The 25,980-nt window shown below is 46.7% G+C and overlaps 1 protein-coding gene across 1 annotated transcript; it reads right to left on the bottom strand.

Moving 5' to 3' along the window:
• Positions 1-223: 223 nt before the first annotated feature.
• LOC136176347 (CUB and sushi domain-containing protein 1-like) lies at positions 224-11,552 on the bottom strand. Its single transcript, XM_065946515.1, has 5 exons — positions 11,510-11,552; positions 11,277-11,303; positions 7,972-8,154; positions 1,381-1,557; positions 224-751 (listed from the first exon to the last, which is right to left on the bottom strand). The coding sequence occupies exons 1-5, from the start codon at positions 11,550-11,552 to the stop codon at positions 513-515; spliced, it is 669 nt and encodes a 222-aa protein (XP_065802587.1). The 3' UTR covers positions 224-512.
• Between the last annotated feature and the right edge of the window lie 14,428 nt (positions 11,553-25,980).

The following is a 25,980-nucleotide window of genomic DNA, read 5'->3' as shown; positions in this document are numbered from 1 at the left end:
GCGCGCACGCCCAGAAGCTGGACACGGGCCCTCCTCTTGCCATTCACCTTCCCTCCATCTGTGCACTCGTTCAACAAAGATTTCTGCAGAACCCCTAATGAAGACTGGGGGAACCTCCCTGTACCCCCTCCTCGTGGTGGGGCTTCCTTAGTCTCAGTGCCCGAGGCCCACCGGCATCAGGACACTGGTGGTCTCTGCCACTGTTCTGCTCTATCTGATGATCGGATGTGACCCGCCTCTCCAGCCCCGTGATGACGGCCACAGACTCGACATAGCCACACACACCGAGACAGAACTGGGTTCATAGCACCGACTCCGGAGTCGTCTCTGAAGGCTGATGTCTGACCTGCAACCCGAGAATTTACTGCAACTCTCTGTGAGTCAGTCTCCGGGCTGTAAGATCAAGATTAAGGTAATAAGAAAAGGAAGTGATTTAATACTTGCGAATGAGTTTACAGGAATGCTGAGCACATAGAAGGTCTACACGGATGCTTGCAAACTGATGTAAAACGTTAACTCAATAAAGAGTCTCCATGTGTGAGTGACGCACAAGAGAAGCCCCAACACTCGACTTTGCAGGTCGGTTTGCTGTGATTCCAGGTACTGTCCTTGGTGCAGCGGATGGTGGGGGACGTGGCGGGCTCCATGGTGTAGCCGGGGTTACACTGGTAGCTGACCGTCTTGTTGAAGGTGAAGTTGGTCCCGAACTGGATGCCGTTCGCCAGGGTCCCTGGGTCTCCACAGCTGATGACTAACCAGCAGAGAACAGACACAGAGAGACACACCATCATCACGGGATGACTGACTCCTGACTTCTGTTTAAGGGACTCTCCTTAAGCTGCTCTTCAGAGCGACGACGCCGTGGCTGAGCACAGCGATGCCAGCCTCTCTCTAGGGGACAGTTTCGCTGGCCGGCCATCAGGAGGCTGCATGTTTGGAACCGCTTATTTCTACTCCACTGGTGGTCGGCTTTGTGGATGACAGCTGTCATCCGCATTCTGTCCTTAACTAGATGTCGTGAGGGGTCACCTCACAAAGTCAAGGACAGAGACACAGGCTGAGATCAGAGAACCAGGCTCCTGCACCATTTCCCTTCAGACTAACTGGTCTACAGAGAGAATGAACCTTGCCTTTTCCGAACTCAGTTTTATAATATCCAACCCAACCAGTCAGGCAAAGCATTTTTAACCATATAAATAAGAAAGTGAAGAAAAATCTAGAAGTGCTTAGAAAGGGGTCCTATTAGCAAACATACATGTGATATAATCCTTTTTTCCCTAGGGATTAAACAACACAGCCTCTGTAAAATCAGCTCCTTTCTCCCAGTCCAGCGTGAGTCACTGTGGGGACCTGGGTCTGGCCAGGCCGGCGGCCACTCACGCGTGCAGTCGGGGGCCGTGCCGGTCCAGGTCCCGTTGGCGGTGCAGTGGCGCGTGGTCAGCCCTGAGGTCCTGTAGCCGTCCCAGCATGCGTAGACCACCGAACTGGAGAACAGCATGCCATCGCTGCTGACGATCCTGCCGTGGGCGGGCGTCCCCGGGTTCCCACAGGACACAGCTGTGGGGAGACAGAACAGCAGCGGGAGACCTGTCACCATGCGATAAACCCGAGAGGTCGAGGGCCGTCTGCATAACGGACCGCGCATTTATTTAAGAAATCATCAGATGGACACTGAGGTCCTGCCCCACCCCTACATCCTCTGCCTGCCTTTCATCTGCAGAAAAACTGTAGCCAAACAAAGAATTTAATCAGAGAAGTGAGAAAATGCAGAACCAAAGAAAGCAGTCCAACAAGACAAAATAAAAATAGTTTAGTCACAAGTCAAGGGCCTTTACTAGTTCCTCCTCCAGTGCTGTAGATAAAACTGTGAGCCATGTCCTGTGAGCTCTTGGGCAGAGACGGAGACCCCCGCCAGGTGGAGAAGTTAACTCCACGATGAGCGGACTGCAGCCGTGACACAGGCTGCCACAAGTCTCAGGACCGGCCTCGAGGAAATGGGGGCAAACCAGTCCTGGAACTGAAGTCTGACTGCACTCAAAGAGCCAGATGATGCTGGTCAGACCACCGACAACCAACCTGAAGATGACCGTCAGAGCTGTCTGTGCTGTTTCTACATGTAGCGCCCTCCTCCTGTCTATAAAAGCTCTGTATTTGGGCTCAGTCGTGTCTGACTCTTTGCGAGCCCATGGACTGTAGCCTGCCAGGCTGTCTCTGTCCAAGGGACTTTCCAGGCAAAAATATTGTGTTGCCATTCCCTACTCCAGGGGATCTTCTCCACCCAAGGATCAAAGCTGAGTCTCTTTTGTGTCCTGCATTGACAGGCAGTTCTTTAACGCTAGCGCCACTTGGGAAGCCCACAAAAACTCTAGCCCCTGACCGGCTTTGGGATGGCCGCAACTTAAATCTCTCCAAATGACCACAGTGTCGTCATGTACATGGAGACTTCAGCGAGGATTGGCAGGGTAGCAACTCTGCCCTCTGAGTATCTGTCAGGTACGTTCTTTCCTTAGCAAACAGGGAAACTCAGCAGCTTCTGGGTGTGTATCAATGTGATGATCTCAATCCTTTATGGGTTTTTTGCCTTTTTTCATTGAACCTATTTACCATAAAAATGGTTACTTTTCCTGCTTAATCCTCCCACAATAATAATGCACAATAGACATACAAAGAATGTGAATTCTAATGCCAACAATGGATCATGAGTCCCTTTTCTGAGAATCATCAAAATATTTGAAATACTCTGGCCTATTTAGTTGTTCCACTTTCAAACTTAGCCTGTAAACAAATACACATTCTTCTTAAAAATATGGAAGAAACCAGATTGCAAAATAAAAGCCACTATAATAGAAATTTATGAATTCCTTATCATATTATGTTAAAAAATGCACATACTCTCAGATTAGACTAGATTTTTAAAAAAATTTTTAATTCCAATTATTTATTTATTTTACTTTACAACATTGTATTGGTTTTGCCATACATTGACTTGAATCCGCCGTGGGTGTACAGGCGTTCCCCATCCTGAACCCCCTCCGTGCTCCCTCCCCATCCCATCCCTCTGGGTCATCCCAGTGCACCAGCCCCGAGCACCCTGTATCATGCATCGAACCTGGACTGGGTCTTGTTTGACAAAAAGTACACTTGTTGGTGCTTTTATGCCTGTGCCTATGCTTCAAACATAGCATAGCTAGCTATAGCATAGCTATAGTAAAGAACGCGCTTGTGATGCAGGAGACCTAGTTTGATCCCTGGGTTGGGAAAATTCTCTGGAGAAGGAAATGGCAATCCACTCCAGTGTTCTTGCCTGGAGAATCCCATGGACAGAGGAACCTAGGAGGCTACACAGTTCCTGGGGTCGCAAAGAGTCGGACACAACTGAGCAATTAACACTTTCACTTTCCTACCTCAGCTATAACTAATCAGTTATAACCTTCTTCCCTGATGAGTCTGGGTTTGGATTTACAATCGCTTCTAACACAGATCGTTCAGTGGTTTCTTGGTTGACATCTGAGATGAGATCTATTTACCAGTCCTGAGGCAGACGATACCTAACATCCTCTAAACCTCAGAATCCTTTGACAGCTGTGACATAGATTAAAGTTTCACTTAGCAAAAATCCAAGCCCCTTCAAGAACATTCCCCCACCCCACAAACACTGACCCACTGCTTCCTCTGCACAGTTACTGCTCACAGGCGTGGGTGCAGACCTGACACGGCATTTGTCCACATACGTGGATCCACCTGTGACAAGAGGCTCCTGTCACTGCGTATCATTCCCGCCACATCTGCTACTAAAACCTACGAGCAATTTCCAAAAGTGACCTGTGAGAGACTCATGCCAAAATAAAGCAGGTGACTGTGGAACATACTCAACTTAATTTACATGCAGATGTGTTGTCAGTAAAGGAATGTCCATCATAATGATGACACCCTGATGTTTATAAAGTCCCCTCTAATATTGTATTTGATATAGTCAAATTCATGGTTAACTTTTTTTTTTTCCTGACAGGGATTCTTTCACTGATGATCATGCCTATAAAAGTGCAAATTAGAATCAGGGTCAGCATATCTGTTTTTATACCAAGGTCTTGAGGTTTCAAGGCATACAAAGACTGACACTTAAGCAAAACGACAGGTTACATTTTAAGGATGATAGAAAACAAGATATTTTGAAAATTACAAGTTAAAATTTCTTTTTAAATACATCTTTTTAAAAGTAAATTTAGTTCCTCCTTTTCATAAAAGATCATTGTCTTTTATTCAATTTTTAATATGGCAGAAAGTGAAGAAGAACTAAAGAGCCTCTTGATAAAAGTGAAAGAGGAGAGTGAAAAGTTGGCTTAAATCTCAACATTCAGAAAATTAAGATCATGGCATCCAGTCCCATCACTTCATGGCAAATAAATGAGGAAACAGTGGAAACAGTGGCTGACTTTATTTTTCTGGGCTCCAAAATCACTGCAAATGGTGATTGCAGCCATGAAATTAAAAGACGCTTACTCCTTGGAAGGAAAGTTATGACCAACCTAGACAGCATATTGAAAAGCAGAGACATTACTTTGTCAACAAAGGTCCATCTAGTCAAGGCTATGGTTTTTCCAGTGGTCATGTATGGATGTAAGAGTTGTACTATAAAGAGAGCTGAGTGCAGAATTGATGCTTTTGAACTGTGGTGTTGGAGAAGACTCTTGAGAGTCCCTTGGACTGCAAAGAGATCCAACCAGTCCATCCTAAAGGAAATCAGTCCTGAATATTCATTGGAAGGACCGATGTTGAAGCTGAAACTCCAATACTTTGGCCACCTGATGTGAAGAGCTGACTCATTTGAAAAGACCCTGATGCTGGGAAAGATTGAGGGCAGGAGGAGAAGGGCATGACAGAGGATGAGTTGGTTGGATGGCATCACCAACTCAATGGACATGGGTTTGGGTGGACTCCGGGAGTTGGTGATGGACAGGGAGGCCTGGCATGCTGCAGTTCATGGGGTTGCAAAGAGTCAGACATGACTGAGCAACTGAACTGAATAAGATAGCATCATCAGTTCAGAAAGGTAGCATCATACTTCTTCCAAATATACATTATTGTTTACTGGTATCAATATTGTTCACTTATCATACTATATTAGGATGATTGCTGTTAAACTGAGTTAGTAGTAGGTTTGAATCTCTGCTCATACAAGTTAAATCAATGTGAGTGATCAATTCGAGTTCTCAGCATGTAGTGTCTTCACTATAAAATGGATAAAAAAGGTAATTGCTCCCTGTTGTAAGATTACACACGTGCACGCATACTTTGTTTTGTCTGACTCTTTGTTACCTCATGGACTGTAGCCCGCCAGGCTCCTCTGTCCATGGTGATTCTTCAGGCAAGAATACTGGAGTGGATTGCCGTTTCCTCCTCCAGGACATCTTCCCAACCTAGGGATTGAAACCACGTCTCCTGCACTGGGTTCTTTACCACTGAGCTACCTGGAAAGCCATACTAAGTGCAAAATGCCACCGTCTTGTATAGACATAGTCCTATTAGTATTTTTCTTTTCATTATCATCACTTTAATCACATGTCCATTACATGAATAAAGGTCAACTTTATCATAATCTCCTGGGAAGGAGGATTAGGAGTTACCCCAAAGATGTAGTTATGTTTACACAACTTGGTAAGATATATCCATTTGAAAAGCTAAATCAGTGAGCCTGTGATTCAAAGACTAGATCTTGACAAAAGAAAACATGATTTAAAGTGATGAAAATAGTTATCAGAAGTTTAAGGTTTTTGATGCTTAAGAATTTTTCAAATATTTTTCTTTTGTAATTCATGAACCCATTTTTAAAATTTATTGAAGTATCCCATCAGGATCTAATTTTTTTTTTTAATAGATTCAGAGAAGGTAAATTCATTAGGAGGGGCATGACCTTGGTCAGGGGATTGAGTACATGGGTCACGGCTAACCTTTGTGGCAATGAAAAGTTGCTGATAATCCCACTTTCTACAGAAAATAATGTGTGCCCCAAAGATACCAACCTATGATAGCAAGTAAGAAAAAACAGAAAGTGATAGATTTTCTACAACTTTAAGAGTTGTAAGTGTGTGTGCAGGAGTGGGAAGGGATTAGTCATATATTCCTAGACATCATTTGCGGTTTCCCTGAGTGTAACTGAGCTATCACTCACCCAGCTTTCCATGATTTCTGTACAATGCAGCTGTGCTTAGTTGCTCAGTAGTGTCCGACTCTGTGACCCCATGGACTGCAGCCCGCCAGCTCCTCTGTCCCTGGGGTTTCTCCAGGCAAGGACACTAGAGTGGCTTGCCATACCCTCTTCCAGGTACAGTGCAATTGGAAATAACCAATTTTGTGGAACATTGAATATTTGAGAAATATTTTCAGCATTGAAACATTTTAGTAACTTCTTTTTGTACACAGATTTTAAGGGAAAAGTTTTAAAGGATTTTATAGGAACCCTCTGAATTTCTGAATTTGTCGGTAAGTCATGTCCGACTCCTTGCAACTCCATGGACTGTAGCATGCCACACTTCCTTGTCCTTCACCATGTCCTGAAGTTTGCACAAACTCATGTGCATTGAGTCAATGATAACACCATTTTGATAAACTAAATGCTATTTTAAAAGCACTTTGCATAGTCTGGGATAAGTACATCATGAAGTGAAATCCAATTAAGCTCTCCTAATCAAATAAATGAATTCATTTATGTTTTGTTGGGAAAGAACTCATAGTATGGTACCCCAGCAACAAAGTGAGATTTCTACAGAAAACTTACTTACTCTCAACTGCTTTAGTTTTTTCACTGTTCAAATTTGCAAGAGGGACTTCCCTTGTGGTCCAATGGCTAAGACTCTGTGATCCGAAAGCAAGGGACCTTTGATCCCTGGACAGGGAACTAAGACCCCATACAGTCAAATAAGTTAGTTAATTTTTTTTAAAGTGCAAGAAATTAAGACCAGGGCACTGACAGACTGGGAGTAACATGTGAATGAAACGTCTTCCAGCAGCAGGGAGCCCCGTCAGGACCTGCCCTGCTCACAGCCCCTTCACATGCGTTCTCAGCCCCACCAGCCATAACATACTGAGAGCCACACCGAGATGGTCATCAGGTGAGGACAGACACCTCCCTAGGCCAGGACACTGCAGAGCCCCTCGGAGATGTCACCAGGAGCAGACAGACAGACAGACACCTCCCTAGGCCGGGACACACTGCAGAGCCCCTCGGAGATGTCACCAGGAGCAGACAGACAGACACCTCCCTAGGCCCGGACACACTGCAGAGCCCCTCGGAGATGTCACCAGGAGCAGACAGACAGACAGACACCTCCCTAGGCCGGGACACACTGCAGAGCCCCTCGGAGATGTCACCAGGAGCAGACAGACAGACAACTCCCTAGGCCCGGACACACTGCAGAGCCCCTCGGAGATGTCACCAGGAGCAGACAGACAGACAGACACCGCCCTCAGACCAGGACACACTGCAGAGCCCCTCGGAGATGTCACCAGGAGCAGACAGACCCGCCCTCAGACCAGGACACACTGCAGAGCCACTCAGGGATGTCACCAGGAGCAGACAGACAGACAGACAGACACCTCCCCAGACCAGGACACACTGCAGAGCCCCTTGGAGATGTCACCAGGAGCAGACAGACAGACACCTCCCTAGACCAGAACACCCTGCAGAGCCATTCGGAGATGTCACCAGGAGCAGACAGACAGACAGACACCGCCCTCAGACCGGGGACTGTCAGAGGGCAAGGTGGTGTTCTGCCTTCTTCTGTTCAGTCCAAGTGCCCCCATTTGCCCAGTCTGCTTCCTGAGGATTCTCCAATACGCTTGGGGTGGGGATAGATTAGTTAACTGTAGAAACAGTGTACAGCTGAAGGACTTTGCGGAACATCGCTGGTCATTTCAGAGAGAGTTACCCGGCTTCCACCTGCAGCGCCACCTCTCAGGCTGGGACCCACTCACCCTCGCACACGGGCTGCAGTCCTGACCGGGACCCATTGAGGAGACACGCCCGCTCGGCGGAGCCCCGCAGCTGGTAGCCCATTTCACAGGAGAAGCGGAGGAGGCTCTTGGCCTTAAACTCCTCTCCAAGCCGGGACCCATGGGCTGGGGTCCCAGGATCACCGCAAAATCCAGGGTTATTTCCTGCAGAACACAAACACATGGCAATAGATGATGCTGTTTAAAACAGGGCTGTTACGTTTAAAGAGAATGAAACTTTATATAAATGTATATCAAACATGATCACAGTCATAACATTCTGGAAATCCTATGAGAAACATTTTCTTTATTACAACACAAAAGTAGAAGACTCTAAGAAGTTGTTTCCGTGTACCTAAAATCAAAATAGTTTATTAAAATATGGTAGTGACAATAATTGATATTCTTTGGAAGAAACAAAACACTGGGGCCATGAGTGCAGGAATTGCTCACTGGAAATGCTGGTGAGGATGCCCACAAGGAGATGGGGGAAGGTGTGTTGGGAATAAAAAATTCAAGTAAGAGGTGTGATCCACTGAGTTTTATTATGAAACATTCCTGGAAGAATTAAGATGATTTCTTCTCCAAACAGGGCCGATGTGATTGTTGATGGTGGAGAAACTGTTGTGGGACAGGCATTCATTTAAAGAGAAGAAGCCGAAGATGCCGGTGGTGTATCTAGGGGCGTGCGTGGATGGAGAGGGTTAGTAACCGGTTTAGAGACGGGAGCCCCCAGTCCGTGTTTCGCGTGACAGACGACCTGCCCGCACCAGCCCACCTGTGCAGTGGGGCAGGGCTCCGCTCCAGTGACTGTCCTCCTGGCAGGTCCTGCTGCTGTTGCCCACGAGACTGAGGCTCCCTCAGCATGAGTAGTGGACCACGGCCCCATACGTGAACAGGTCTCCTGTGAGTATGGCGTTGGCAGGGACACCGGGGTGTCCACATGATATCACTTGAGAAAAAAGAAAATAATCAATAAGTACACTGTTCCTGTGAAGCTGCTCTGTGTTGGTCACTCTACTTCAGAGACTCATACAATCACCACCTATTAACAAAAACACATCCCTGGTACCCTGTGGATGAGAAGCGTCAACTTCCAGACAACCCTCCCTCACACATTACTGAAGACCAGGAAAGGGTCCGTCAGTGAAACTTTGTTTTTATTTGTTTTTTTATTAAGGTAGCTGTGCTGAAGGTAGAAATTGACATTGAGATTTTCAAAAAGAAAGTCATCTACCTAAATTTTTCCATCTTCCTTAACTGTATCCTAAGTAAGTAGGGTACATACAAAAATGATACAGACTAACACAGATCCCCAAAGCTACCACCATTATTTTTTCAGTTAGTATGCTTTGCATGGGGACAAAACTCAAGTCAAATCTGCTCCCTCTTCCAGATCACCTGTCTAGAAAGACCATTCTAACAATTTTTCCTTGAATAGGTGGCAATCTAAAATGCCTTTTTTTTTAGTATTTTAAAATTGGATCTAGGTGCTTTATAATATTATGTTAAGTTTCTGCTGTGCAACAAAGTGAACCAACTATACGTTTACATGTATCCTCTACTAAAATGTTTAAGTTAAAAAGTAATAATAAATTACTGATTTATTTTTTCCTCAAGTGTTCCACTTATTTCTTTATACCAAATGAGGCCCATCATCTGATCATTATTCCTCAAAAAAGAAAATTCTAGAACCCAGATTACTACAGGATGGTAAAGATTTCTATATCTCTTTTTGTAAAATCCAAAATTTTCATGTTTAACCATTAAAAAAAATTATACCATGTTCAAACAACTAACTGGACTGAGGGTGCCAGAAGTGATCCAAAGGGAGCTGATTTTACATCCAAGAGAGGTTGCATTTTGTCATCGGCAACCGCAGAGCAACACCAACCAGAGAGGCAGGCTTCAGAAAGGCCCCAGGGCCCCCGAGTCACAGTCGCCCTCCCCTGACACTCTCTCCTCCTGACCTCCACTCACTGGAGACAGGAGTTTACTAGAGTCCTAAAAAGAAGCTAACTAGCACTGAATCAGTGACGTGCTTGGTGAACGATCAGTTCCAGGTAAATAAAAAAAGCAGTGAACAGAACAAATGGAGATGGAAGCTAGCCTAGCCACTGCAGCGCCTGTGAAAACAAAACGCTCCTCTGACAGCGCTGTTCCCAAGTTGCGGTAGCCCCAGCAGTTCAGGACAGCAGAGGTGGGAACTCGCCAGCTGGGAAAACAAGGTCAGTGAAAAGTAGGTTCCTAGAGGCCTGGGGCACAGGGGCATCATCACAACCAGTAATGGAAGTCTCAGGGACGCCAGGGAAGAGGCTCAGCAAATCTTTGGGGAGAAAATAAAACTAATTTCTCTGAAAAATTCCCATGTGTGAAGGCACAGAAAATCAGAATATATAACATAAGCTGAGAACTGTAACATTTATAGATTTATTTTTTATTGGTCATATAAGCCTGTACATTTGTTTTTGAAAGGCATCACTCTCTTTCTCCATAGGAATTAACTGTATTGTTACATTTAGAATTTGACACAGGTTTCCAGGCATATTCAAAGGGCTTTGAGGGGCCTTGACTTGCAGGAAAAGTCTCCGGCACCAGTCCACTCTGCAAATGTACCAGAAACGCTATAATCACGAGGGATAAAATGGACTATCACATTTTTTCAGTATTTCAATTCATAATGTAATTGTCATTTCCCATTTTCTCTATGCACACAAAATGAATACTAAAAAGATAAGATATTGATTTTAAGAATGGTTTTATTTCTGATTGAATTTTAAAGGACCAAGGAGAGTGACCCCCTTTCCTTCATTTTCAGACTGGTTTAAAAAGACACAAGACGATTCTCTTTGAACTCAAAGACAATATGCTATTTCAAGGAAAGAAAGTAATAATGTAGCTAGTGGGTGAAAAAGAAAACGCCCCTGCTCATCTGCATACTGTTAATAACGTTTTCTGGGAAGCCAGAGCCGTGACTGCAATTCTGTCTGCCCGGAGCAGCACCCCGCTCTTCCTCTTGGTTAAACCTAAGGGTCAGGAGGAGGTGCCAACCAGGATGTGTTGTCTTTATCAGGCTCACAGTGGACTGTCCCAGAAGAGCTGATGAGACAAATGAGGCGCCCAGAGTGCTCCATGCTTCTGGCCACAGATACTGGGTCAGTAGATGGAGATTCCACATTATAGCTGTTTGCAGTATCTCTGAACCTGGAACCCCAGGGAGGCAGCGTGTTGCGAGAGGCACAGTCTGGAGGCTGCTGGCACCTGGGTGAACCGGTGGGTCTGCCCACCTGCCGGGCTGAAGCAGGAAACGAGTGCTGAGGAGTAGACACAGGGACAGCAGGGTCCAGGCGGAATTGACCGGTTTCCTTGCCCTCTTAAAGATATCATAAAAATTAATACGATTTGTGATGGGGTCAGGTAAAAAATCAGTACCTGTGTGAATACTTAAAAAAACAAAACACATGTTGTGTTGGCGGTGTTCAGGGCTCTGCGGCATGAGAGCCCAGACGACCCCACTCACCCAGACGCTTGGGCAGAGAGCCATCCCACAGGCCGTTAGCCATGCAGGTGAGGGCAGAAGATCCCAGCAGGTAGGAGCCCCTCTTGCACTGATACTGATACACGACACTCCATACTTAAAACCCTCGGGGAGGCTCTGATGCTTGTGACTGACAGATGTCGTTTTCCACCAAGCCTGGGTCGGAGCAGTTCACCACTGCGGAGGGGAACACATCACATGTAGTTTACACACAGCTCTACAGTTACAACCCTGAAGGGCAGGATGGTGCAACCCACTCCAGGGTGCTCAGCTGGGGAATCCCATGGGGACAGAGGAGCCGGGTGGGCTGCAGTCCAGGGGGCCACAAAGAGTCTGACACGACTGAGCGACTAAACAACATTTATAAATGAAACAGACTGCAGAGAAGGTGAACTCCTCCTCCTGGTTTGGGGAAGTTTGTAAGATGTTTGTAAGTTTGTAGGGTAAGGGAGTTAGAGAAGGTGAGGTTCAGAAGAAGGAGACCCGCACTTTACAGAACAGATCACCTTTAATGAGGTGAGAAGGGGCAGCAGTCAGATTAGTGAGCTGCCGCCCTAACCCAAGAAAAGAGTGGGTGTATGTAGGCATATACGTGGAGACCTACTGTCTTAAGGGGGCCTGTTCTTCTCCAAGGTTCTTCAGAGTAGTTATCTCTTAAAGGGCTGGGGCAAGGAATTCTGGAGATCGGCCAGAGGCTGGACCGGCTGGGAACTGGGCGTAATCAACTCTAATGTCCATTTTCCCCCCCTTCTGGTGAGAGAGTTTTTTGTTTTGCATAGAATGGTGGGGAGGACCGGAGGGGAGTTTTAACTCCAGGCTATTTTGAGCCCTGTAACTTTCCTTCATTGACAACCTCACAGTCAAGGCTTTAGTGTGAAATCCGGCAGCCTTGACCAGCTCCACTTTCTGCTCTAGGCCACTAGACATCAAACAAAATCAAGCAACATATTGGCTTCTACAGCAATTTTAACAACATAAGGCTGATAGCTTTTAACGGCGTCCTAATAATAAGCTTCTTCAATGTAAAGTCTAAAATTAGTTTTCCTGGTTACATTTTTATGTTATGAAAATGTTAAAAATACAAATGACTGAAGTTAAAATCTTTGATACTTTTGAACGGTGGTGTTGGAGAAGACTCCTGAGAGTCCCTTGGACAACAAGAAGATCAAACCAGTCCATCCTAAAGGAAATCAACCCTGAATATTTGCTGGAAGGGCTGATGCTGAAGCTGAAGCTCCAATCCATTGGCCACTTGACGTGAAGAACTGACTCATTGGAAAAGACCCAGATGCTGGGAAAGACTGAAGGCAGGAGGAAGAGGAGGCGACAGAGGGTGAGCTGGTTGGATGGCATCACTGACTCAATGGACGGGAGTTTGAGCAAGCCTCGGAAGATAGTGAAGGACAGGGAAGCCTGACTTGCTGCAGTCCATGGGGTCGCAAAGAGTTGGGTACAACTGAGCAACAAGAACCAAAAAAGTCTCTGTATGTGAGTGTGATGCTTTAGGACAGCCTGAGACACAGTAATTAATTCTTTCCCCTACCTCCACCAACATGCACTAATGCCTCAATATGTTTCTGCAGTGATTTCTGTTCTATGTCTAGAGTAAACAAAAATGACTTTCATAGGCAGAAACAGTTGTTCTATCTTTTCCTTTTTATTCTGTTGGCTCCACTAGGGGGTTCAGCTATCTACCTCCCATGGGGTAAAAATAAGGCAGAGAGATTTTAACTTATTTGTTCAGGACAGAGAGAACTCTGTAATATCCCATGTCATTGCTGCAAATAGCTGTGTTTTACCACACGGAGAGCAGGCGGCCAGCCAAGACAGCTCACAGCCACGCAAACCACTCTCCTGCCCCTATTCTTTCTCCTCTGCGTGCAATTCCTGTCTGGGATCCAGTGGCCCCAGATGCCATGTGACAGAGGTGAGCTGTTAACACAGTGGACAAAGGAGTCGAATTACCTGAGATAACTAACCAAGTTAATGGTGCAAAGACAAGTCAGGCAGGTCAGACCTGCAGGAACTGCTACAATTTTTTAGTTGGAGACATAGTATCTAGCAGAGGGTAACACATCACAGTGAACTGGTGACAGATTCACTCTGGGGGTCTTCCCACATCCCAGCATCACACCCCTCAACACGCTAAGCACAGAGACCTGGCCTTGATGTTCATGTGTTAACACCTGACACAGAACAAAAGCCCTCAGCTGGAGAGAATGGGAAACATTGTATCATATACACAGCCCACGTGGAGTCCCAGAGGTTGTGGATGTTGGGAGTTAAGACATTCATGTAATGACCAGCAACACGTCTGAGGTCACAGAGGTGATTTCACCAGAGCTAGGTGAGAGTGAGGGTCAGAGCTCCAGACTATGAGACCTCCTGAACCTCCTGCAGTGGATGCAGGGCTCTGTGAGAAACGGAGGAAGGAGGAGGGGGGAAGAGGAAGGGGAGGAAAGAACCATTTCCTTATCTTCCTAAATTTTTTTTGTTTTACAACTTCTGTTTACATTTCTTTTTCTATGTTAACTCCTGTTTCTTATTTCTTATTTTATGGCTCATTAAGAATCAGATCACAAACAGGAAAAATATTAGAAAACAATGCTCCATAATGGAAACTATAGTCAAATTCTTTGGCAGGGGGAAAAAGGGGGGGAAAAGGGGGCGGGGGAATGCTTTTTTTTTAAAAAGCATTCATAGTTGATTAGATTTCTGAGTAGTACATTTTTAAATTTTCCAATAGAATGGATTATACAAAGTTGGGAGGACAATCGAAGAGGAGATGACTCTGCAGTGTTCAGTGTACTGCACAGACTCAGTGTTTTCAGATTGTTTACCAACTGCATGAATCAAAACTTAAGATTACTGGTCACAGGGGGGAAAATAATTTATTACGGCTATTTCTCAAATACATGAAAGTTACCGTTCATCTTTTATCAAAAACTGTTAAGAATAAAGAAATTGACTTTAAGTGTAATGAGACATTCAGATTTGATGAAGAAACATTCTAATTGATTATAATTGATTCTAATTAAATTTCAGAGGCAGGTGGGGTGGAGAGACTGAGAACCCACTATGTGTCAGGCACTTTGCTAAGCATGTCACAATGCACTGGTTTAAGAACTGATGCTTTTGAATCGTAGTGCTGGAAAAGACTCTTTTTTATTTTATTTTTGGAGAAGACTCTTGAGAGTCCCTTGGACAGCAAGGAGATTGAATCAGTCAATCCTAAAGGAAATCAACCCTGACTATTCACTGGAAGGACTTATGCTGAAGTTGAAGCTCCAGTACTTAGGTCACCTGATGCGAAGAACTGACTCATTGGAAAAGACTGATGCTGGGAAAAATTGAAGGCAGTTGGAGGAGATGACGGGATGAGTGACTGGTTGGTATCACCGACTCAATGGACATGCGTTTGAGCAAGCTCCAGGAGATAGTGAAGGACAGAAGAGCCTGGCGTGCTGCAGTCCATGGGGTCGAAAATAGTTGGACATGACTTAGTAATCGAACAACAGCTACATACTTGATGCCATTTTATTCCTTGTTTTCCATTTTTTTGTAGTTCTCTGTTCACTTCTTGTTTCTCCTGTTGAGGTTTGGTTTTTCTTCGGTACTATGCTTGGTTTCCTTTCGTTTTGGTTTTTGTGTATCTTGTATCTATTGTAGGTTTTGGTTTATGATTACCATGGGGATCATACGTTGACTCATAATTTTATATACTTGCTTTAAACTGACAGTCATGTAAGGTCAAACACTTTCTAAAAGATCTGCTTTTTTTTTTTACTCCCCTTGTATACTCTCTATATATTTGATGCTATATTTTACATCTTGATGTTCATCTCCTTCCTGTTAGTGGCTGTAACTGCTTTTACAATTATATTGCTGTTCAGTTGCTAATTCATGTCCAACTCTTTGCAACAGGATAAACTGCAGCATGCCAGGATGCCATGTCCTTCACTATCTCCCTGAGTCTGCTCAGACTCATGTCCATTGAGTTAGTGATATCATCCAACCATCTCATCCTCTGTTGCTCCCTTCTCCTCCTGCCTTCAATCTTTCTCAGCATCAGGGTCTTTTCCAATGAATTGGCTCTTTGCATCAGGTGGCCAAAATACTGGAGCTTCAGCTTCAGCATCAGTCCTTCCAGTGAACATTTAGGGTTCATTTCCTTTAGGATGGACTGATTTGATCTCCCTGCAGTCCAAGGGACTCTCAAGAGTCTTCCCTAGAGCCGCAGTTTGAAAGCAGCAATTCTTCAGCACTCAGTTTTCTTTATAGTCTAGTTCTCACATCCGTATGTAACTGCTGGAAAAACCGTATAGCTTTGACTATACAGACCTTTGTCGGCAAAGTGATGTCTCTTTTTTTTTTAATACACTGTCTAGGTTTGTCATAGCTTTTCCTCCAAGGAACAAACATCTTTTAATTTTGTGGCTACAGTCACCATCTGCAGTGATTTTGGAGCCCAAGAAAATGAAATCTGTCACTACTTCCACTTTTTCCCCATCTATTTGCAATTAAGTGATGGGAGCAGATGCCATGATCTTAGTTTTGCTAAATGTTGATTTTAAGCCAGCTTTTTCACTCTCCTCTTTCACCTTTAAGAGGCTCTTTAGTTCCTCTTCACTTTCTGCCGTTAGTGTGGTATCATCTGCATATCTGAGGTTGTTTCTCCCAGCAATCTTGACTCCAGTTTGTGGTTCATCCAGCCCCACTATTTCACATGATATCCTCTGCATGTAAGTTAAATAAGCAGGGTGACAATATGCAGCCTTGATTTTGAATCAGTGCATTGATATACATGCTGGCTTAAGTGGCCTTAAGTCCTTCGCACATTCACCTTTCCTGTTGGGCTTCCCCTTTCCTATATTCTTACTTCTTCTTCATTTGGAAAAAATCCTTCAGCGCTTATTCTGGACTAGAACCAGTATTGCAGAATTCCTTTGTTTTTTGACGCCTGAGACATTCCTTCCCCCTTCTGTCCTGTGTGATGCTCCCCCTGGGGCAGCGCCCTCGCTTACAGGTTTTTCCCTTTAGAATTTTGCATGCTTCATGCCACTCCTTTCAGGCCGAGGATTTTCTGCAAAGGAATCAGTTGAAGCCTTATGGGGATTCCCTCGTATTTGACTGCTCTCCTGTGGCTGCTTTGAATCCTCTGTAACTTTTGCCATTTGAATTGTTCTGTGTCTCGATGTGGGTCTGTCTTTATGCATCTTGTTCAGGAACTTCTGTGCTTCCTGTACTTGGCTTAAGGTTTGGGAAGTTTTCAACCATAATTTCTTACACATTATTGACGAGAGATGCATTAGTATGTTTTGTTACCCAAACGTTATTCACTAGACCTTTCAGTATTCACTTACATAAAAAACCACTGGCCACAGGTGTTAGTTTCTGCAAAAGTCCCTAGTCAATAGTGTGTTAAAGTACACTTGATCCCCCTTTCTTTTCCTTGTGGGTAATCTCTACAATGTAAATGCTGACACAGTTTAATCCCATGTGAAAGTGAAAGTCGCTCAGTCATGTCTGACTCTTTGTGACCCCATGAGCTGTCCATGGAATTCTCCAGGTCAGGACACTGGAGTGGGTAGCCTTTCCCTTCTCCAGGGGATATTCCCAACCCAGGGATCAAACCCAGGTCTCCCACATTGCAGGTGGATTCTTTACCAGCTGAGCCACAAGGAAAGCCCATTTAATCCCATGGAGCCTGTGTATTGCTCTGATTTTTTTTTTTTTTTGTCTTTCTGTCTGCTGTTCTGGGTGATTTCTATTCTTTCAGTTCACTTATGTGTTCTTCTATGTCATTTAGTCTGGGATTCATTGCTTCTAGAGTGCTTTTTAATCTCAGATTTAATTACCTATTTTTGACTAGATTGTCTTTACAGCTTCTAGCTCCTTCTTAAAATGATCTGTGCTTAGATTAGTTCTTAATTCAGCTGGCATTTTTATTACCAACATTTTAAATTCATTGTCTGGTAGACTACCTTGGGTTCGTTATTTCTTCAGGGTTTTTCTCTTTCAATTGAGAGTCATTCCTCTGCTTTTTCATTGTACTTAAATTTCTGTATCTATGGATTTAGGTAGAAGTTACCTGTTGTGACTTTGAAGGGGTGTCCTTTTGTGGAAGCATCCCTGGACAGGCTGTATCCAGGGTGTGTTGGCCACCTACCTGGCGGTGCTGGAGTGGAGCCTCCTCAGGGTGTGGCAGGACTTCTCTGCTCAGAGGCCCCACCCTGGGGGAGCTCAGGGTCGGGGGGAGTGTCTGCTCCCAGGAGTGGGTGCCCTGAGGGCAGCCCGGAGCTGGCTCTGTTCCTTTAGGGCGTGTCTCCTTCCTGCCCTGGGGCCGCTGCGGGAGCACGTGGGGCTCAGGTGTGTACACAGCTCTGTGCTGGCGTCTGTGCCCCTGCTCACAGGCGACAGCGTCACGTCTCTCCCGTGGTGGCTGTCCCGGATCCAGTGTAAGGCGGGGGCGTGTCACGGGTGGGGGAGAGGGTCTGCTCAGCTGGGAGCGGGGGGCCGTGGGGCTCATGGGGCTCCCCTGCTATCAGGGGGCTGGGCTGCCCCTGCAGCGCTGAGTGCCAACAACGGCTGCCACCCATCCGCCCTCGCGCCAGGCCCCTGGGCCACCTGTGTCCCCAGATCGAGCCTTTCCCCGGGACCTGGCTTCCAAACTGTGGCATGGAGTGTGGTGCTGGGGCGTTGCTCAGCTCAGGTTGGGGAGCCTGGCAAGGTGGCCGCCGGGTGAGCTGCCTCTCCACCTTGTCCAGTGGGGGCCAGCACCTGTGTGCTCCTTGTGGAAGCGGCCAGACGCCTTCAGCCTTCCAGGGACGCCTGCCTCCTCCAGGTAGGGTCCCAGGCCTCGGATGCCTGGTCTGTGGTGTGACTGGCTCACTCATCCACCACGCAATCTCCCTTCTTAGCCCTCCCTGGGGGTCCTGCACCAGGGCTTTTCCTCCCATCCTACCTGATTACGTGTCTACCCGACAGCCTTGGTTGTACCTTGGTTCTGGCAGTTTTCAATTAGTTTTCCATGAGAACAGCTCTCCACACGTGGACGTGTTCTGATGGGTTTGTGGGAGGAGGCGACTTCCACATTCCCCGTCCCCAAGGGTCCTGATTACACTGTGACTCTGCCCGCCCCCATCTTGTGGTTCCTTCTTTAGATCCTGTAGATCTTTTCCAGTAGGTTCTACATTTTGTCAACAGCAGTTTCTTTGCAAACTGTAGTTTTTGTTTGCCCGTGAAAGGAGGTGAGCTTCGGGTCTTCCTACTCTGCCATCTTGGGAACCCTCGCGCTCCTGTATATACCTGTTGACTCCCCTGAAACGTAACTACCAAGAGCCCACTATTGACTAGAAGCCTTACCAATAACAGTTTATTAACACATTTTCTATGTCATATATATCATACGGCACTTTTATAATAAAGTAAGTAGAGAAAATGTTAAGATCATTAGGAAGAGGATGTTTACAAACTACGATGGGTGTTTTCAAGGTGAGTCATCCGTCAGGACGTCAGTATTATGACGTAAAACAATGTAGGTGTTCTACATGTAGGAACACTAGCCATCAAAAGCACCGTGAGAGTTCACCTTTATGTTACACGTGTTCTCACACTGCCAGTGCAGCGCAGCACTGTGGTTTAGGCAGTCTGGACATGGAACACACCTGCCACTCCAGAAAATGAAGAACGCTGGGCCCTGTGGAGCCAGCAGCGCCAGCTGTCCCAAGGGGATTTAGGAGACCCTCTAGGCTCTGGGCCCCAGCCCGACAGCTTGCATGCATGTCTGAAGAGTAACTGCAGGGAGGCCAGAGTCTTGCATCTCCCCACGCATAGAAGAGAACTGAAATGATTAACTTGAAATGTCTGGGGTGCCAGTGTGATGAGCAATAATCCTTGATTTTTTTTTCTTCCAGCAAAAAATGTATACACCTTGGCTCTGCCTCTACCCTCCTCTGAGAGGCTGGGCTATCGAGTCCTCAGTAAGGTCCCCAAATAACCTAAAACTTGCAAGTTGAGCTGTATGTTTTCCTCCGGTCAATGGTTTTGGTGACCACGAGGGGGCCCAGAACTCAGCAGGGAGGCTCCTGTGCCTACTTGCCTCCCTGGGGAGTCTCCTGGGTCTCAGATCTGCTATTGGCTGATCCTATCCTATTTGCTGGTGGATAAATCCCTCACTGGAGGGGCAGGTTAGTTTCAAGAAGAGGTACCTGGGTTACTCTAGTTGAGAGATGAGAGGAAGGTAGAGTCAAAGACACAGAGTGTGACTGGACTGGGAATTAGGTGTGAGACCGATGTGTCATTTTTCCCTGAATTGGCTGCGGGAACAGGGGCTGTTAGAATACAGACGAAGCTGTCCCTTCTTTGGAGCAGCAAGCTGATATGAACTTTTTCCCATCAGTGGTGGCTTTCTTGGACAGCTGGGAAACTCATGGGAGTGGTGGAGGTAAGTCTTCACACTGGACTGCTGTCTGCAGAGGGAAACTCACTCATCTGAATTAAAAACTTGCTCAGCTGGGGACACACATAAGGGCCAGCCAGTCTGTTCCAACCACCCACGGTGGATTTAGACTACAGAAAGTAGAGACATGACTCTAGGCTACAATCTACGATCACAACCAGCAGGCTGGCCCACCTGGGATCATCACTAGTGATTTTTATCTCAACAAACAGTCAGTTTGTTGATCAGACAGTATGAACGGAATGCTTATTGATATTTAGATGCTCCTGCAGGTCAGGAAGTAACAGTTAGAACTGGACATGGAACAACAGACTGGTTCCAAATAGGAAAAGGAGTACGTCAAGGCTGCATATTGTCACCCTACTTATTTAACTTATATGCAGAGTACATCATGAAAAACGCTGGGCTGGAAGAAGCACAAGCTGGAATCAAGATTGCCGGGAGAAATATCAATAATCTCAGATATGCAGATGACACCACCCCTATGGCAGAAAGTGAAGAGGAGCTAAAAAATCTCTTGATGAAAGTGAAAGAGAAGAGTGAAAAAGTTGGCTTAAAGCTCAACATTCAGAAAACTAAGACCATGGCATCTGGTCCCATCACTTCATGGCAAATAGATGGGGAGACAGTGGAAACAGTGTCAGACTTTATTTTTCTGGGCCCCAAAATCACTGCAGATGGTGATTGCAGCCATGAAATTAAAAGACGCTTACTCCTTGGAAAGAAAGTTATGACCAATCTAGATAGCATATTAAAAAGCAGAGACATTACTTTGCCAACAAGGGCCCATCTAGTCAAGGCTATGGTTTTTCCAGTGGTCATGTATGGATGTGAAAGTTGAACTGTGAAGAAAGCTGAGCGCTGAAAAATTGATGCTTTTGAACTGTGGTGTTGGAGAAGACTCTTGCGAGTCCCTTGGACTGCAAGGAGATCCAACCAGTCCCTCCTAAAGGAGATCAGTCCTGGGTGTTCATTGGAAGGACTGATGCTGAAGCTGAAACTCCAATACTTTGGCTACCCCATGCAAAGAGTTGACTCATTGGAAAAGACCCTGATGCTGGGAGGGATTGGGGGCAGGAGGAGAAGGGGACGACAGAGGATGAGATGGCTGGATGGCATCACCGACTCGATGGACGTGTGTTTGAGTAAACTCTGGGAGTTGGTGATGGACAGGGAGGCCTGGCATGCTGCGATTCATGGGGTCACAGAGTCGGACATGACTGAGCAACTGAACTGAACTGAACTGAACTGAAAGAGGAAATGATAAACCTTTATAGCAAATGAACCAAAAGATACAGTACCAGAATTTTTCAAAGCTGCCTCTCCCTCTGCTCCTGCCTCAAGTCCTCACTGTCCTGAACTGCCTGATTCCTTGTCTCTCCATCACCTTGCCTCCTGCTTATACCCCTCCCCCCACCCCAGTAAAAGAGGATGTACAGTCAGAAGTAATTACATCCCCTTTAAGGTGGAACCTACCACAGGAAGAGGTGAGCTGCTGTCTGTGCTTACAGATACACCCTGGACTTGAGCAAAACTTAGGGCTTTGGCGAGGGAGCTTCCCAGTCCTAGTCAGGACCTACTGGGATTTGCAAAGGAATTTCAGGTAAACATCCAAACCTGTGAGCCCGGGTTTGCAGATCTGTACCCGTTAATGCAGCTATTCCTGAAAGCAAAGCGAGGGAAAGGAGCGACAAAGCAGAGTGGAAACACCTCTCAATCAATTTCGATTCCCACAGTTCACAGGTTCACAGCGAATGCAATTACCTCATAAATTACTTATCTCCAAGTCTTCCCCCCAAGCTGTAGTCTGGACAAAGATTCAGCAGTGCAAAGAAAGACAAGATGAATCCTGGATTATGAGGTTTGAGAGCTTTCAAACACTATTCTGGCACAATACCTGAATGTTCTCTAACAGTCAAAATGATCCTTTGCTTAACTCCACTGTTTTAGAAGGTATTAATGAGGAGCTGGCTGCTCTAAATAAAAAATACAACTTAGGCTGGTCAGCATTACATAAAATGCCCTTATCATGCTGGCTGACCAACTTTTCAAAACTACTGAGAGACAGGAACACATCTATAAAAATCGTGAACCTTCGATTGTAGCAGTTAAGTAATCAAAGTCAGGCTGCAGTTAATAAACCCCCGTTCAGTCCTCGACTGACAAAGGAACCTCGCACTTGCTTTTACTGTGGGTTTAGAAGAAAAAGTCATTGGAGAAGGAACTGTAGGAAGATGAAGAAAGATTTTAAAACAGACTAGATCTCAGAGCAGAATCCAAAGTTAGACAAGAATGAGGCTGCTCCAAGGGAACACTGGGAGTCTTTCCTCTTTAACACACGGGGAGAAGTAGAAAAGAAAACACAGGGGGAAACAGTTAAAACCCTAACAGGAGGGGGCAGCTTTTCAGGTTTAAACCTGACCAAAATCTGAGGCTTCTGCCTATGGAGCGCTGCTTAATGCAAATGGTGGGGTTTTAATGTACCTGTTAAGGCTCTAGCATTTTCCTTCAGTTCAGTTCAGTCGCTCAGTCGTGTCTGACTCTTTGAGATCCCAAGAATTGCAGCATGCCAGGCCTCCCTGTCCATCACCAACTCTCAGAGTTTACTCAAACTCATGTCCGCATCGAGTCGGTGATGCCATCCAGCCATCTCATCCTCTGTTGCCCCTTTCTCCTCCTGCCCCCAATCCCTCCCAGCATCAGGGTCTTTTCCAATGAGTCATTTTTCCTTAGGAGAACTTAAAGGAAAAAGTTCACCTTTTCTAGTACAAAGCGCCCCATTCACCCGATAGAAAGAGATTAGAAACTTACGAAGGCCAGGTTCCCCTTCCTCCTAAGGGGAAATGTTCTTAGACCTGAAAGATGAGACTCTATGTGACCCACGATCAGGTGACACAGGGGAAGATCGCCGGGCTGAGCACCTTGAGAGTTACAGGCACGTGATCCTCCTGACAAGGAAAATGCATTCCCACTGCAAAGACCGGAGTCGAGAACACGGCCCTGCCCGATCCTCATCAGTACCCGTGGAGGGAGGAAGCCACAGAGGAGCAAAACCTTTTGCTCCAATTGCACCACCTCTGTAACTATCTCCGCCAGTTAACCCCCCGGATGGGTGCACGGTCGGGCTCTGGCGACGCTGCCGTCACCCCTCACTGCCCTTGTCGCTAGGACGGTGGCCCCTCTGCTGCGGCCTCTGCAGCGCCTTTCGGCGTCTCCACTTGGGACGGGCGGCGGCACAGCGCTGCAGAGCCATGCCGAGAGCCCCTTCCTCAGACGCCCAGCGGACCCAGGTGACCCAGCGTCTCCTCCCAGGTCAGCTCGGGTACAACGTGCAGATGATTTGCTGTCGTGTTCAGTTTCTAGCAGGACAGCCTGTGCTTCAGAAACCAGCTTCAAAGGCACAGAGTGTCCCAGGGAAAACGATGGAATGTAAGGCCCATGTGATGGGTCACTGGAAGGTCTGTTAGTTGGCAGTGGAGACACTGGCTCTCCCTGCGCCCGAGACACACGCAGGTCAGGGGCTTTCCAGCTGCTGCAGGAACTGCATTCCAAAACCGTCTTCAGTGGCCCCACTAGGATGTGACTCCCTTAGACAAGGCCTGGCTGAGCCTCTTTGGGAGAAAAAACATTCATTCTGAAGCCACAGAGACCCTAAAAAACCTCCTGGTAAAGGCCCTGAACTTGGGGCATCCCAATATTATTTACCCTTTTATTCTCTTTGCACGTGAAAATGGAGACGACACACTAGGAGTTTTAACCCAGGGACACTGCAGTTCCTACCGAAGAACTGGAATCACCACTAGGAGCCGGCTTCAGCAGCCAAGGACCGCTGCATCCGACCACAGAAGGGATGGTCTCAGGTCACACTCTCACCATCGCGGTCTTCCACTCTGTGAAGGCTTTTCTAAGCTCTCATCACACACATTATCCAAGCCCACCGCCTTCTCCTGAGGTGGTCTTGCGCACACCAAAACTCTCCACAGGTGTAACAAACAGCCCAGCACCAGCTCCCAGAAGCAGCAGACATCAACAAAGAAAACCCTTTGTCTCCTGGGACTGACCTTCAAGAAAGCCTGGCGGACAACCCTGAGTTTGGGTTACGCACTCACTGTGGTTCGTGTTTGCGAGAACCTCGTGGGAGGTGCCGGGCGGGCTGCTCCGTTTGTTTCTCCCGTGCTGTCCTGGAAAACAGAGTTTTGTCTGGAGTCTCCTCGATCAACAGGCTGAGGTGACGGCACAGACGAGAACCTGCCAGTGTGCCCAGGAATCTGCTGGCACTGACAGCCGCCGCCGCCTGCAGGGGGACCCGGCTTAGGGATGCTTCGGGAACAGGACCTGCAGTGTCACAACAGCAAACGTGAGCAGCATTGCTGAAGGCGGTTCTGCCACCAGCGCACCTGCTACCCCGGTGGCATCAAAGGCCGACTCTGCAGCAGTGACCACATGGCCAAGACCACACTGGCTTCCCAGCAGCTGTCCTGAGGGGCTACTCCGGGACAGCACGAAGAAGGGCGCCTGGACACACGGGGAAGGCTGGACTCGAGCACTGGGGATACGCCCGGAGAGGAGGCCTCTCCTCCTGGCGAGCCTCAGTATCCTCTTGAGCGACCTCACTGGCTCCCAGGTAAGACGGCATCGTGGGTACAACCGCAAAGGTTTTTACAGCAGCCTACTAACACCAGAAAGCCAAGCTGGGTGTCTCACAGAAAACGTCAGTATGTTACCACTTCCCATAAAGAGAGGTGACCAGAAGTCTCCCGGGTTGCGCCTAATGGAAACTGATTGGCAGTGGGCGCTGGTCTGCGGCCCTGACCTCTGCCAGGATGGGTGGGAAGGTGAATGTCAGGATTCCCTAGGGCTCAAGGCCACCTGTATGTTAATTTAGAGATGACTCCGCAGATTTACCAAGTGAGCTGTACTCCCCTGGTATGACCATTTAGCATCAGCAGAACTGGAAGATGTACATGCCCACATCAAAGCCTTAACAGAACTTACCCAAAAGGCCTTAAATGATTAATCGGGCTATTAGCCTACTGAACTGAGGCTTCTATGATGAGAAAAGTGGTTACCACAAAATCACATGACCCTTGATATCCTTACAGCATCTCAGGGAGGCACCAGCACTGTAATTCAAACCGAACGCTGTGTTTTCTTACCAGAAAGATCCTCTAATGGGATACATTTAATGACCCACGTGAAAAATGAGGTTCCTGTCCTAAGTCGTCCACTTCCTAGTCTTCCTGATCCTTTCAGGGAACTGGTTTGGTTCTAGAATCTCATGGCTTAAATCCCTACCTATGACTTTATTCATGTTACTACCTGAATGACAACCTATCTCTTGTGTTACCCAGTGTGTAACCAGAGCTTTAACAAAATTAACGCTACCTAAGTCTTGAGGTAGTCAATCAGATATATATATATATATATATATATATATATATATAAAACTCTATACTGAATACTGTACTGGTGCAACTCTAGATACAGGAAGAAACTAGGGAGAATACCTCCTGGGTCATAACTGACGAGTTAAGAGAGGCAACGCAGAGGATTTCAGGTTATCTATCGGCAGGCCTAAACCAAAATAACACACTGGCCTCTCCTCATCTGGCCCAGGCATGAGAACTCCTGGCACCAGGGGCAGTGGACGGACAACGCTGCGGCCGTCAGCCATGTGGCGCCCACGTGCCCGCGTCCTGTCATCACGGACCTCGGTGCCGTTCTGTGACTAGCAGGGATCTCCTCCCTTACCTTTCAGAGCAGCCTCCCAGGCTGTTCTCAGTGAGGCCCCCAAGTTTAAGGCTCAGCTCACACCTCCGGTTGCGGGTTCTTCAGGCGCCAACAGCAGAGGCCCTAATGAATGAGTAGCTTTACATTTCTTATGGCAGAGCGTTACAACCACATTCCTAACACAGCGCTGGGAATGCGGCTACACAAAAGGACACTTACCTGTGATGGGTGGGACCAAGTCTCTCCAACTACGAGAGGAATA

Source organism: Muntiacus reevesi, chromosome 10 (genome assembly GCF_963930625.1).
Source record: "Muntiacus reevesi chromosome 10, mMunRee1.1, whole genome shotgun sequence".
Classification (NCBI taxonomy): Eukaryota; Metazoa; Chordata; class Mammalia; order Artiodactyla; family Cervidae; genus Muntiacus; species Muntiacus reevesi.
This window is presented reverse-complemented; position numbering and strand designations above follow the sequence as displayed.